General features: G+C 43.3%; 1 protein-coding gene across 4 annotated transcripts in view; it reads right to left on the bottom strand.

Moving 5' to 3' along the window:
* The window catches only part of TBL1X (transducin beta like 1 X-linked), a 135,756-nt gene that overhangs the window by 13,817 nt on the left and 109,142 nt on the right, over positions 1 to 12,797 (bottom strand). For all 4 annotated transcript variants that reach the window (XM_083612155.1, XM_083612154.1, XM_083612153.1 and 1 more), the window contains 4 exons: positions 7,911 to 8,056; positions 5,692 to 5,950; positions 3,679 to 3,811; positions 2,817 to 2,958 (listed from right to left, as the gene is read on the bottom strand). In XM_083612155.1, the coding sequence (XP_083468281.1) occupies positions 2,817 to 2,958; positions 3,679 to 3,811; positions 5,692 to 5,950; positions 7,911 to 8,056 (680 nt within the window). The remainder of the gene's footprint in view (positions 1 to 2,816; positions 2,959 to 3,678; positions 3,812 to 5,691; positions 5,951 to 7,910; positions 8,057 to 12,797) is intronic.

Below are 12,797 nucleotides of genomic sequence, written 5' to 3'. Positions count from 1 at the left end.
GAATGCAAGAGTGGATCACACTACTGGTAGAACATGCAAAGGAAAGGGAAATACTCCTAATGCATCTGGAACCCATAAGCCAGAGGGCATATGAGGAACCTCTCCATCCTTAAGTTGCACAATAAGCTTGAAAAGCAGAACCACAAATGATTCATACCGCCTCTCCCGGTATGCCCCACGGAGGACCTTAAGGTCCATATATAGCAACACCCTAGAGGTCCCGGGCCCTAAGGAAGTTAGATCAGCCTCAACCAGAGCCAGGGCCTTCTCAACACTGGCTCCGGCCTGGTGGAACACCCTGTCTCATGAGACCAGGGCCCTGCTGGATCTGATTTCTTTCTGCAGGGCCTGTAAGACCGACTTGTTCCACCTTTGGCTTAAAATCAGTTTGATTCCCTCACCCTCTTTGTTTTTCCTTTCTCCTCCTGTGAAGAGGCTGCATCCTAATGTTTTAATGTTGTATCTTAATCTTTTAAATTGTATTTTAATCAACTTGTTTTTATTATTGGTTGTTAGCCGGCCTGAGCCCGGTCTTGGCTGGGGAGTGTGGGGTATAAATAAAAAATTATTATTATGGATCTGCTTCTCAAAGCTTCCTGTTCAGTGGCCCTTGGCCAAGCCACTAACTCCTAGCTTCAGCTACTACCCCCGCCGGTAATATGGGGAAAATCACATTGGTCCACCTTATGTAGTTGCTGCAGGTATCATAGATATAATACACTACATTTATTAATACTATTTTTTATTTCTATACTTTTGATTGGTGACTAAGAGCACATTTTTTTTACAATCCATGGTGGTGGGGGGGGGAGCTTTGTCTATTTATTGGTGGAGAATAACAATTGGGATAGGATGCTATGCATAACGATTTCCTCATATTTTTAATAGTGCAGCTACAGCCATACGGCTCATTTCCCAGTCCTATTGTTTGCATTCATGTCATTCACACTTCTGCTCCTTCTTCTGGAGCTCTGGAGTTTAAGATTAGAAAACATCCTTGTCTGCCACAACCCCCGGGAGCTTTAGAATGTTTTGCAGAAAATTTATTCCATAGTGCGGAAAAGAGGATGGCAAGTGTGGAGCTATCTGCATTTTTATGCATGACATACAGCAAAGAGGACAGATAACAACAGGATACAAACTAGATTTTCACTGCGCTGGGAAGAGGCATACGTGATTTTGCAAGTGGGAGACCTGATTCATTTGCAGACGGCAGTAAACACTGCAAAGCAAGGAAACCTTTTATCTTACAAACCTATTTGTTTTGGCTGAGTTTGTCTTAGAGGCAGCATAAATCTTTTACTCCAAATGAGGCACTGCACAACTCTTGCATTGTTTTTGCAAATTAAAAGTTCGTTACACTATTTATCTTTGCCTCATAAAAGACATCACAACACTTTGCACATAAATAAACAAAGAGGGCTCCAACTGCCTAACCAAATAAGTGTGCTCCTGGTTCACCAAGTTAATGTTGCAGAAGTATTTAACAAACTGTTGACTACTCGCCATGCAAAAGGCAGGTAAATTGATGCTTCTTAAATGGATACTGTACTCCCCCCCCCCCAGCTGTATACCAACCACATGATGAAGTCTATTCTCTTGTGTATTTTAATAATAAATTTGTTATGCTTCAGTTCAAGAACAGTGATGCAAAAGTCATTATTTAGCAAGGGACCGGGGGGGGGGGCACCTGAGCATGGTGCCAATGATAAGACCCTCACTTGACATCAACCAGGCTCCCCGCCGGTTCCCACCACAGTGCAGCTGCCATTCATTCATTCATTCACCTCACCTCACCCCATCCCACCCGACCCCCTGGACATGTTTCAGTGATGGCCATTGGTGGTGCTTTTGAATGGGAGCCAAGCTGGTGCTCAGACCTAATCTGCAGTGGCCACTTGCCAAGTTAAGTTACCCAGAATGCAATATCTGACCAAACTCAACTACAGTATTGCATTTTGGGTAATCCAACATGGTGTCAGAGCAGACTGGAGTCAAAACCACTCGCCACTATAATACGCCCAGAGGCATGGCTGGAGGAGAGGTGAAGGATGGGCAGCAGCAGCAGCCTTGGGTTGGCTAGTAATAGGCTCTTCGGAGCTCCAGGACCCTTGGCAGGTTCCCCAATGATGCAGGCCTCTGACAAAAGGACAATAAAATATTTTTGAATCTTAAGGGGTAAGTCATGGGAATGGGGAGGGCGTGGTGAGCAAGTCCTATTTCTTAGATTGAAGATTTGCTAAATCAAAGTCTATCAAGGAGCAAGCATAAAGTAACAGCATGGAAAGACTAAAAAGCTTTCTTATGAGCTGTTAAATGTTTTGCACTTGTTTGCAAAGAGGAACTAGAACTACTAGGCTACGAGACTGAATAAATGACAGAAGCACTGTGAGATTTTTACACTGGAGTTAGTATTCAGAGCTGATGGAAGGACTGCTTGTCCTTTCCAAAACAATCATTCTACCTACCTGCTCATATAAGCTTGAAACATTTCATCCCACCTTTTATTTTCTTTTAGGTAGGGGGATGACTGCCACACATAATGACATGGAAAAATAAAGTGTTTCTGGCAAAAATGCTGGTTCTCCTTATCGTTGTCATTGAGTAGCTTAGCCCTCCTGAAAGAGATCAGCTGGTGTGCGGGGATCCCCCTTATCATATATAATCCCCCCTATGCACACTCCATCCATCATGGTGACAGATATTTTGCTAGTGTAAAATAACACCAGGTTGGAATGGAAGCACCAACTTTTTAAAAATATATATAGCAATCTACATTTCACAGACACCTTCAAGAGTTTTAGCAGTCAACTTACATTCCAGTCCAACGATGTTACATCCTTATTGCTGGGAACATCATGTCCTCCTTCTCTTATGCAGTGCCTCAAGACGAGCTGAGTAGAACTACCATTACTGTTCTCATTTAGATTCCATATTCTGGCCGTAGAGTCACCAGATCTGTCAAGAGGAAATGTGTTTGTCATGCACACGGAACAGGATATGAATGTATATTTGTTAACACACACAGGAAATGTTGTTGTTTTCAAAAAACCCAATGAACGAATAGACTGCTTTTCTTTAACAACAACAACAACAAAAAATAATCGCAAGGCACATTCAACGACAACATGATGAAATAATATAGAAACCAAAAACAATTGAGTAACAACAACTCCAGCATCTCACAACTTCCAATTTCTAACCATAACACCGTAAAGCAAAACTGCAGTAGTAATTGTATTTGGAAACCTGACAGGACAAGGCTAACAAAAATGCACTACGAAGGGCAATCTACTCTCTTGGAAGTTATTCACTAGATGTTGGATTTTATTAGATGCTGGGGCCATAGCTAGTAGCTATGTTTTAAAAGGGGGCTCAGGTAACAGGCAGAGGAAAAGGCTTTCTGTCTGAGAACCCTTGAGAGCCCCTGACAATCACAGTAGACAATATGGTGTAAGATGGAGGAAGCAGTCTGACCCAATACAGGGCAGCCTCCTAAGTTCCTATAAGCTGGTTTGAGAGAACACATTATCCACAATGTGTTAAGACTATGTCTGTCATAACAATGACATACAGAGAGGGCACATGAGATCCACATTACTGATGCTCCAAATCAGCACTGACTAGAGATGAATGCAACTTAAATACAGTGAGAGCTGTTCTAACCCTTTAACTTACCCTGATGCTAGCAGATCACTGACAGGATTCCAGGCACAGATGAACACCTCTGATTCATGACCCCGGAGAACTGTTGCTTTGTTAGAAGGAATTTCAACATCCCCATCAATTTCCATTGGCTTTGAATGATTATCTGCATGACAAAATACACACATTGAGGTAAGGCAGTGATTACGTACTGTTAGTTATTCCTTTCAGTTTTGTTCTGTTTTGCTTTTTCAAATTTGCAGCATGTTACTCTTAGCTGTAATTATTTACAGAGAAGACTGGACAAAACCATTTAATTCCAAAAACGTATAACTTATTTGATTGCTTTATGCTGGCTGCATAAACACACACTTTCCTTACCAAGATCAGAAGGAAATGTAACTCTCTACATTTAAGAACAGGCTTTTTAAACAAGTCATATTTCACATCATGATCTGGGTGAACGGCTGATAAGATGACATTAATTATAACAACAATGAAAACCGCACACAGTGATTAGTTTCTGCTCCCTTCTGTACATTGCAAACTGTGCAATTAATGGCAAGAGATCCTATAGGGAAAAGTAACACATAGTTATACTGCCAAATTTTATTTACACATGGATAATTCCCAAATAAATTAATCTTTAATCCTGGGAATATAACATCCAAATGGGGGTTGGGGAAGACAGGGAAATAGCTGACTCAGAAACAGTAAGGAGAAACGGATGAGACTTAGGGGAAATTCAGTTAGACCACTTCCCCAAGCCCATCTACTGAACTTAACACTGAGGAAGGATTTGAACACAGACAAGCCTGTGGCTGCCTTATATTGCCTAGCTGTGCACTACTATGCATATTTTTAGTACAGTGATGTTGTGATTAAAAGTCTGATTCTCTTCCCGTTTCCTACAGTAGACCAGTTCACACTGAATCTAGGCCACTTTGCTCATCCCCACCCACACAAACCATGATCCCTGATGTAGTGTTATATCCAAACTAGGCATCATAGTTAATTTAACTCACACAAACCACAAGCATGTCAAGAACAAGAACAAGCTGGTCAAGAACAAGCCGGTGCTGCAAAACATGGCTTGTTTGGAGCAAAGCGAAGCACGGTCCCCATTTCAGGCATGTTTCTCCCACCCGCTAGCAGGGAGGAGAAAACGTTCATGTGATTTACCAGGACATGTGAATGAGGTCCCTGACTAAATGCAGGAGTTGAAGTTTCCTAACTTAATTTTAGAGTGCTGGTGCCTATTCTATGGTGTGGAAACCGGGCATATCCTTATGGACTCAGACATGTGGTTAGTGCTGGCAATTCTTGGGGATCTTGGTCCCAATAGAAAGCAAGCAGCTACTATGTTGGGATGTATCATGATCCTGAAAACCTGCAAAAGAATGGCTGCAGAATAACTATTCTCCATGTCTTCATACAATTTCTGAGCATCATGAACTCAAAGGAGTCTTCATGTTCAGAGCTGTGTGCTTTTAAATAAATCAACATTGTTCCCCAAGGTGACCGAAATTCCATGCCAATAATGTATCAGTTTTGTGTTCTCCATAAAATCATGCAAGTTAAATGCAAGTACACATATCTGCATAATTTATTCTTCTAGTCAGAGGCAAAAAGGTAAGGAGCTGTGCTAGGTGATATAAGCTGTCTTGAAAGCCTACGGAGTCCCCTTTCCTGGGCTTCAAAAATCCAGAACGTATTGGACAAAGATTTTCTACAGCCACAGGAACCTGGTCCCGAGTTGTTCAGGGCTTTTATATGTTAACAACCAGACCTTGCACATGGAGCAGCAGCTCATCAGCAGCCAGTGCGGTTCCCTTAGTAAAGATGCAATAGGTGTTCCCCTCGAAAACCTGGCAGCAGCATTCTGAACCAGCTTCAGCTTCCAGACCAATCCCAAGGGAAGCTCCACATAAAAAATAACTACTGCACTTCTCAAGGTGATGAATTCGGAGCCCAGACCCAAACCAAAGGTTGTGCTGCAGTTGCACAAAATCCGGCACTCGCGAGCTACACCCATAGGACGCGTACTTATTGCATGTGCCCCATTCTCCTCTCCATTCACAGTGGCTTCTCCATTCTTTGGTGTGTTCTGCTGAGGGACAGCAGTTGTCGTTGCTGTAGAAGCTGTGGTGGCCGTGGTGGCCGGCGCTGTGACTGGTGCCGTGCTAGCTTGCTGTTGAGCTAATTTCTCCCGCAAAGCCTGCTGCCGAGTCTGTACCACGTCAGGCATTACTGCGTCTATCAACGATAGCGACTCTATAGGCCTGCCGTCAAACACTGTGCCGTCCTGAGGGAGGGGAAGGAAAATGAAAAGAAAACGAATTAGGAGGCTGAGAGGACAGGCGACACCCAAGAGAATGCCAAGCAGAATACGGTGACGGAGCCATCTGTAACAACCTTCTGTAAGAGAAGCCTCTTGGCGAGTTTTTAATCACCACACTCTGGACTGCTGAGCACACAGTGACGGAACAGCACTGGATTGAGTATTCTTGTTGAGATACAACTGGCACCCACTAACTGTGCTTTCCAGAAACAGTAGCAGTACTTTTTGTTCCGATGGGCTTTCCCAGCTGTATAAATGGGTCTTTACCACAAGTACAGTGGTACCTCGGGTTAAGTACTTAATTCGTTCCGGAGGTCCGTACATAACCTGAAACTGTTCTTAACCTGAAGCACCACTTTAGCTAATGGAGCCTCCTGCTGCTGCCACGCCGCCGGAGCATGATTTCTGTTTTTAACCTGAAGCAAAGTTCTTAACCTGAAGCACTATTTCTGGGTTAGCAGAGTCTGTAACCTGAAGCGTATGTAACCTGAAGCGTATGTAACCCGAGGTACCACTGCATCCATTTGTTAGGGTTTTAGTTTTGCCTTAAATGTATCTGTTGCTTTCGTGTTTATAAATGACTTTAATTGTTTTTATGTGTAAATAGCCTTGATGCAGTGGTTTTGAAGGTTAATAATAATAATAATAATAATAATAATAATAATGATGATGATGCTGGTAATAGTAGTAGTAGTAATATGGCGTCCCCAGGCAGATCTGGGAGAGACGCTGAGAAGCTGCTATTGGTCACTGTAGACAACACTGAACTACATAGACCAATGGTCTGACTCAGAATAAGGCAGCTTTCTAGGTTCCTAGAAGAGCATTGGCTCTAAAAAGGCATTCTGGGATCAAAGAATCATAGAGTTGGAAGGAACTCTGAGGATCATTCTAGTCCAACCCCCTGCAATGCAGGAATACACAGCTGTGCCATAAGAGGATCTTAGCTGCAACCTTAAGAGTTATCAGTCCCATGCTCTAAGCAACTGAACTACCCAGGCTCAAATTCACCCCATTTCACCTTCACTTCTGCGATAATTAAGACTGCAAATACCAAAGGCCCATCCAGTCTAGCCTTCTCTTTCACAAGAGAGGCTAACTAGGTGCCTATGAGAAGCCTATAAGCAGAAGCTGAGTGCAGCAGGACTCTCCCTATTAGCGATTCCCAACCACTGGTATTCAGAGGCACACTGCCTCACACACACAGTCATCATGGCTAGTGACGACTATCTACTACGTCTATAAAAAAAATAACAAAATTCATTTGTCGGTTCCTCTTGACGTGTTTGTTCAGGATGAAGTCTAATCTGAAAATTTTGGAACTACAGAGTATAGGGAAGAAATCTGATGGGAAGACAGCATCTTCCCATGCCTCTCTGCTTTACACATGCGCTGCTTCTTTTTTAAGATAGCATAATTTAAAACAGCAAGAGAAGTCAAAGGAAGAGCCCTTTTCAATGATTTAATGTAAACATTCTTTACAAAGAAACTCCAGATGCACAAAGCTATCATTGTTTCTCCTTTATTAGCAAATGATGCCCATGAATGCCTTCTTTCTTGGCTGGTGGCACAGCCACTAGGAGGTGTACGGAGGGCTACTGTTCAGGAAGATACCTGGATCCGCCCTTGTATTTTTAGCTCTTGCTCTCTCCTATCCTTAGAGACACATAAGGCAATTGTATCTAACTGCTCAGTAAGGCCTAAATCTTTTCCAACCCTCTGGCACTGCAAATATACTTAATTTCTTACTGTTCTGTATTGATTCCTTGCACAAATGCCACCTGGTTATCCATTCCAGCTCAAAACTGTGGCTTGCTCTTGGGTAAGAGTCAACGGAGACAGGCAAGAGGTAGGTTCTTCTAACGTACTCCATATGCACCCTCAAGTGGTGTGTGTCTCCACATAAGAAAACACAGCTACTCACCTCATTGATGCTGATCTCTGCTTCCACATACTGCAGGCCTTTCTGAAGTATGGAGATGAGGGCAGCAGGTGGCACTAGTGTCCCATTGATGTTGGATTGGCTAATATGACTCTCTATTCCAAATGTGAAGGCTGAATGGGAGAAACCTGAAAGCAGGAAGGGAAGCCATGATAGAAAAACCTAAACACTCCTTAATGTGACACCCCCCCCCCCTAAAAACAGCGCTGCCCAAAAGCTTTGCCAGCCTAACCATTTAGAAGGATCCATTTACCAGATTATGTTGGGTGGTTACAAAGAACTACAACGGCCTCCTCCTTCTCCTAGCAGTCATTTGCAAACATACTTTGAGGAGAATGCACACTTCGCAAAGAAATAATTTGTGCTAAGCCAAAAGGTGTTCTTTTTTTTATAAAAAAAAGCAAACACACACACCGTTTTGATGCTTAAACTCTTTTTACAGTGCACAGGTTGTATTTGCCTACAATCCAATGCTCACAACAAGGGAAACATTCTCTCATGCAGAACAAGACAAAGGCACCTTTTCAACCTTCTGCCCACAGTTCTCATTACCAGCTCAATCCGACATGCACAGTGTAACTGTTCTAACAGGAAATGAGAAGCCATCCCCAAGAGGTAGACTCTCTAACTGCATGTTTCTTTGCAGGCAACAACAAACTGGAACTGTACCACGCTGGCCCAGTGCAGACGTACTGGTGCTGATCCATTAGCTGCAACACCATTCGTGCAATTAACAATAGCATGATTTGATGATATTTTTTTTAAAGCAAATTGCAGATGTAGGACCTCAAATCAGATTAGGGCTTTGACATGGGATGGTTTCTTTTTAACCCCCTCCCCGCTGCTGTTGTCCCAGTCTGAGTCAGAGCCCCTGTGCCTGCCATTTGCATTGGGGGTGGGGGTGGGGTCTCCCTTTTGCTCTAACAGCTGTTTCCCGACCCCGCAAATACCTATAGGAGATGTGAGAGCCCTGATCATGACCATGGTGGGGAGGCAAAGAGTTTCCCCCCACAAAACTGCTCCCCACCAGGTCCCCAGCTCGGATCAGTCCCCACACTAGCAATTTAGGTTTAAAAAGCCAATCACACAAGAGGGAAGTGTGGTTCATGTGCAGTCATGAAGTAGCACAAGATTTCTGTATGTCTGGTCTAATGAGAAGGCAGAGCTGTGCTGCTAATCTAGATGCCACCAAGATGCTGGAGGAAATACGGATACAATATAAAGTAATAGAGGAAGTGGACAGTGAGAAACAGTTCAGCAGAGGTCCCTGATTTTCAGCCCTTCTGTTCCATAAAGGACATCTTTCTCACAGAGCTGAAACCAGCTCATCATACATGTAATCAAAGGAGAGGCAAATTGAATTCTCGAAGGGAGTTGAAAACAAACCATATTCTTAAGAGGCGTGAGCTATATCACAAATGCTGGTCAAAGATGACCTGATGAATAATCTGGTAGCAACTGGGAGTTTTGGCACACAAGCGTTCACAGAGGCCTTGTAGGTGGGTACAGATATTTTCACCGCCATTCAGTTGGTGCTGACATCTGCTCTGCATATTTGGTTGCTGAGAAGGCGATTAACCACCCACAATGGTGACAAACTGCATGCTCTTGAGTCTTCAGCTGGTGGACTATTCACTGTCAGACTGGACAATGCTGAGACTTTAAGCCGTGGCACAAAACCTTACTCTTCATCTGAAGGAAGACCAGGCGGAACCCTTAGAAGCAAAATGGATTGCTGTGTGAAGTGTTCAGGGTTCCAGCCAACTAGCCATGCTCTCTTCCAGAATATTCCGTACCATTTTCTCCCTCCCTTGGTTTTCTATGCCACCTCCTCAGGCTCCTCAGTCATCATAAGGCTGTTTGGGCTTCCCACCTCCCCAACTTATTGTTACCTAAAGGTATTTACAGTCTATCAAACTTTGCAATTCTCCCAAGTCTGCAGAGTTCTCTCTTATAGTATGTGGATGGTTTTGGCTTACATAAGGAACCACACTGAGACAATGAGCTCACTGTTAGTATATAGGATGCTGGGGGGGGGGGGGGATTCTATTGCACCCAATGCAGTGTTACTTGTACAACTCTACTCTGGAACTCTGAATTTAGAAATTAAAAATGTTCAGAATGGAAAAGATGGAAAGGAACAGAATAACCATGGTGCAGTTCAGTCTTTGATGGCTGCTGCCATCTAGATATTTTGGCTGACAGGGGGCCAGGGGGAGCCCTAGAGGACGCCAGGCTTATTTGCAAACACTTGCTAACTAATGACAGCTACTGTTAACGCTGGTTAGCACTGCTGCCGATGCAACTGTACAAAGAAGGAAACATGCAAAAGGGTATAAACCATCATAATCAATGACCTTGGTTATGAATACCAACTAACCAACATTACACCTCAATGAATTCTTCTACACACCATTTGCTGCCAACAGAAGGCAACTTCACAGCAATTTCTACAGCAATTAATATTTGTGTAACCATGAGCACAACCTGAGTGGATGAAGAGCTAGGTACGCTTTGTTGTGATTTTTACAGTCACAGCGGTGCTGTTTAGAGAGCTGTTGCGATTACAGGAAACCGCTGCAAAAATGTACCAAATTAAAAACGTCAAAGCTAAGGAAGACTTCAGGACTGGAAACACAGAAAATTCATCAATATGTGCTACAGAGATGGCTTCATAAGAGACGATACTGAAAGCTTAAATATAAATAATGTGCCTAAGTAATTTGTTTTTTAAAAGGCATCATCAAGGGCTGCCTCTTGCAAACTATTTTAAAGTTGGGCTAACTTTCTGCAAGTTACTTTTGTAGTTGAAATTACTGGAGCACAATTATCACCATATTACTACCAGAGAATGAAGGTAACATTACAAAAGCTTTGAGGTAAACCACCACAGCTCCACCTCAAGTAGGAAGTTGTCTTATAACATTCTAAAGTGAAAATGTCCCAGATGCCAAGAGCATGATTAGTTTATAAACTGTGCCCCTTTATAGTGTGAAGCTGTGAGCTGCATTATCTTTGAAATGCATGTAACCAGTCCAACTAAGTCAATGGCCTCTTTAAAAAAGGGGGGGGGGAAGCGTGCTATAAAGCTTGTGATCCATTCCTGAAGTGGGAAGTAGAATATATTTTTAAAAAAATAAAACAAAACGCACATACTCCACACAACACCATCATGCTTTAAAGAAGTAGAACTTCACAAAATCCCAAAGAAGTTATTTAATGTTGAAATTTGTATATGTTAATAGAGACCTGGCACTGAAGGCTTGTCTAATAGTGGTCTACATATATAGTTAAGAATAAAATCAGCTTCCTCTTCCATCACACACATATTCACTTCCTGTCCCAAAGACTCCTTGCTCCAGCTTCCTGGAATGCCTGGGTCCTTTTAGAACAGCCCACTGCTAGGTTTAAGGACTTGCTGCTTCTGTGTCAGAAAAACTGATCTTTCGCTTCCCACAAGAAAGCAGCACTGTTTTTGCCACAGTTAGAATATTCATGAATATTCCATGGCTCCATAGACAATTAACTATGCCCTATGGACAGAATAGGGATGCGGGCGGCGCTGTGGTCTAAACCACAGAGCCTAGGGCTTGCCAATCGGAAGGACGGCGGTTCGAATCCCCGCGACAGGGTGAGCTCCCGTTGTTCAGTCCCAGCTCCTGCCCACCTAGCAGTTCAAAAGCACGCAAAAAAGTGCAAGTAGGTAAATAGGTACTGCTCCGGCGGGAAGGTAAACGGCATTTCCGTGCGCTGCTCTGGTTCGCCAGAAGCGGCTTAGTCATGCTGGCTACATGACCCGGAAACTGTCTGCGGACAAACGCCAGCTCCCTTGGCCTATAGAGTGAGATGAGCGCACAACCCCAGAGTCGTCCGTGACTGGACCTAATGGTCAGGGGTACCTTTACCTTTACGGACAGAATGGAGGAAGGGGAAGTGGACTAAAAACAATATTCCAGTGTTACCAATTTGCCTGTTAGTATTCTGAAAACACAACAGAACCTTCCTTTGGAAGTTTTCTCTATAGCAGCTCCAGCTTCTAAGACGACAAACAAGAATTAGGAGAGTGAGGGAAGAATCTTGAAGCAGTGTGTGTGGATGTAGAATTAATCACGTATTCCTGGAATGGGTGACTGGCCCGCTTCTGAAAGTTTTGAAGTGATAAGTATCAAGTTCTACAGGTGTGATTCCCTCACAACAGATTGATGGGTTGTGCTTGTATTTTGCAGTCCAGTATCCAAAAAAGTAAAGCCAAGGAAGGAAGAAACGGAATGATAATCTGCTTCGACGTCTCATATAAAATACTATTTTTACATCAGGGCTTCTCAAATGTATTTGTCATGGTATCACTTCTCAGGTAAAAACAAAAAGATAAATCCGTACGCAACTCAGGGCTAGTCAAAATACAACCACTGCAGGAACTGCTTGAAGCGGCCTCTGTATGGTAGTTACTTCATGCAGTGAGCTGTTAGAGGATACTGGCTTGCTGAATAAGTAGGTCTCCATGGGGTGTACTGTCGCCACCAGCAATGTCTGACAGTAGTGGAGAGACAACTCTTGGAAAACCAATCCACAAGGCAATCCGGCACATATGAAATGGCTCACTTTACAAAGCATCCATCACCCAGAAGGTGGCAGGCATATTATGAGAAACAGCCCCTAAGAAAACAATGATCGGCAGAGCCCAGCACAGATTACATGAAAAAGGAGAGTGTTTTCTCCCACGGAGACAGTGGAGGAAGAGAGAATAAAAATAAAAATAAATGAGTTGGCCTAATGTCACCCACCACAATCATTCAATTCAGGATGCGGAGAGAAAAAAAACATTTTGTCCATATGAGAAATGGTGTCCAGGTGTCACAAACCCACACA

The sequence above is a fragment of the Podarcis filfolensis genome, assembly GCF_964270895.1.
Source record: "Podarcis filfolensis genome assembly, chromosome: 4".
Classification (NCBI taxonomy): domain Eukaryota; kingdom Metazoa; phylum Chordata; class Lepidosauria; order Squamata; family Lacertidae; genus Podarcis; species Podarcis filfolensis.
Note: the sequence above shows the minus strand (reverse complement) of the source record. Positions and strands in the feature narration are given on the sequence as shown.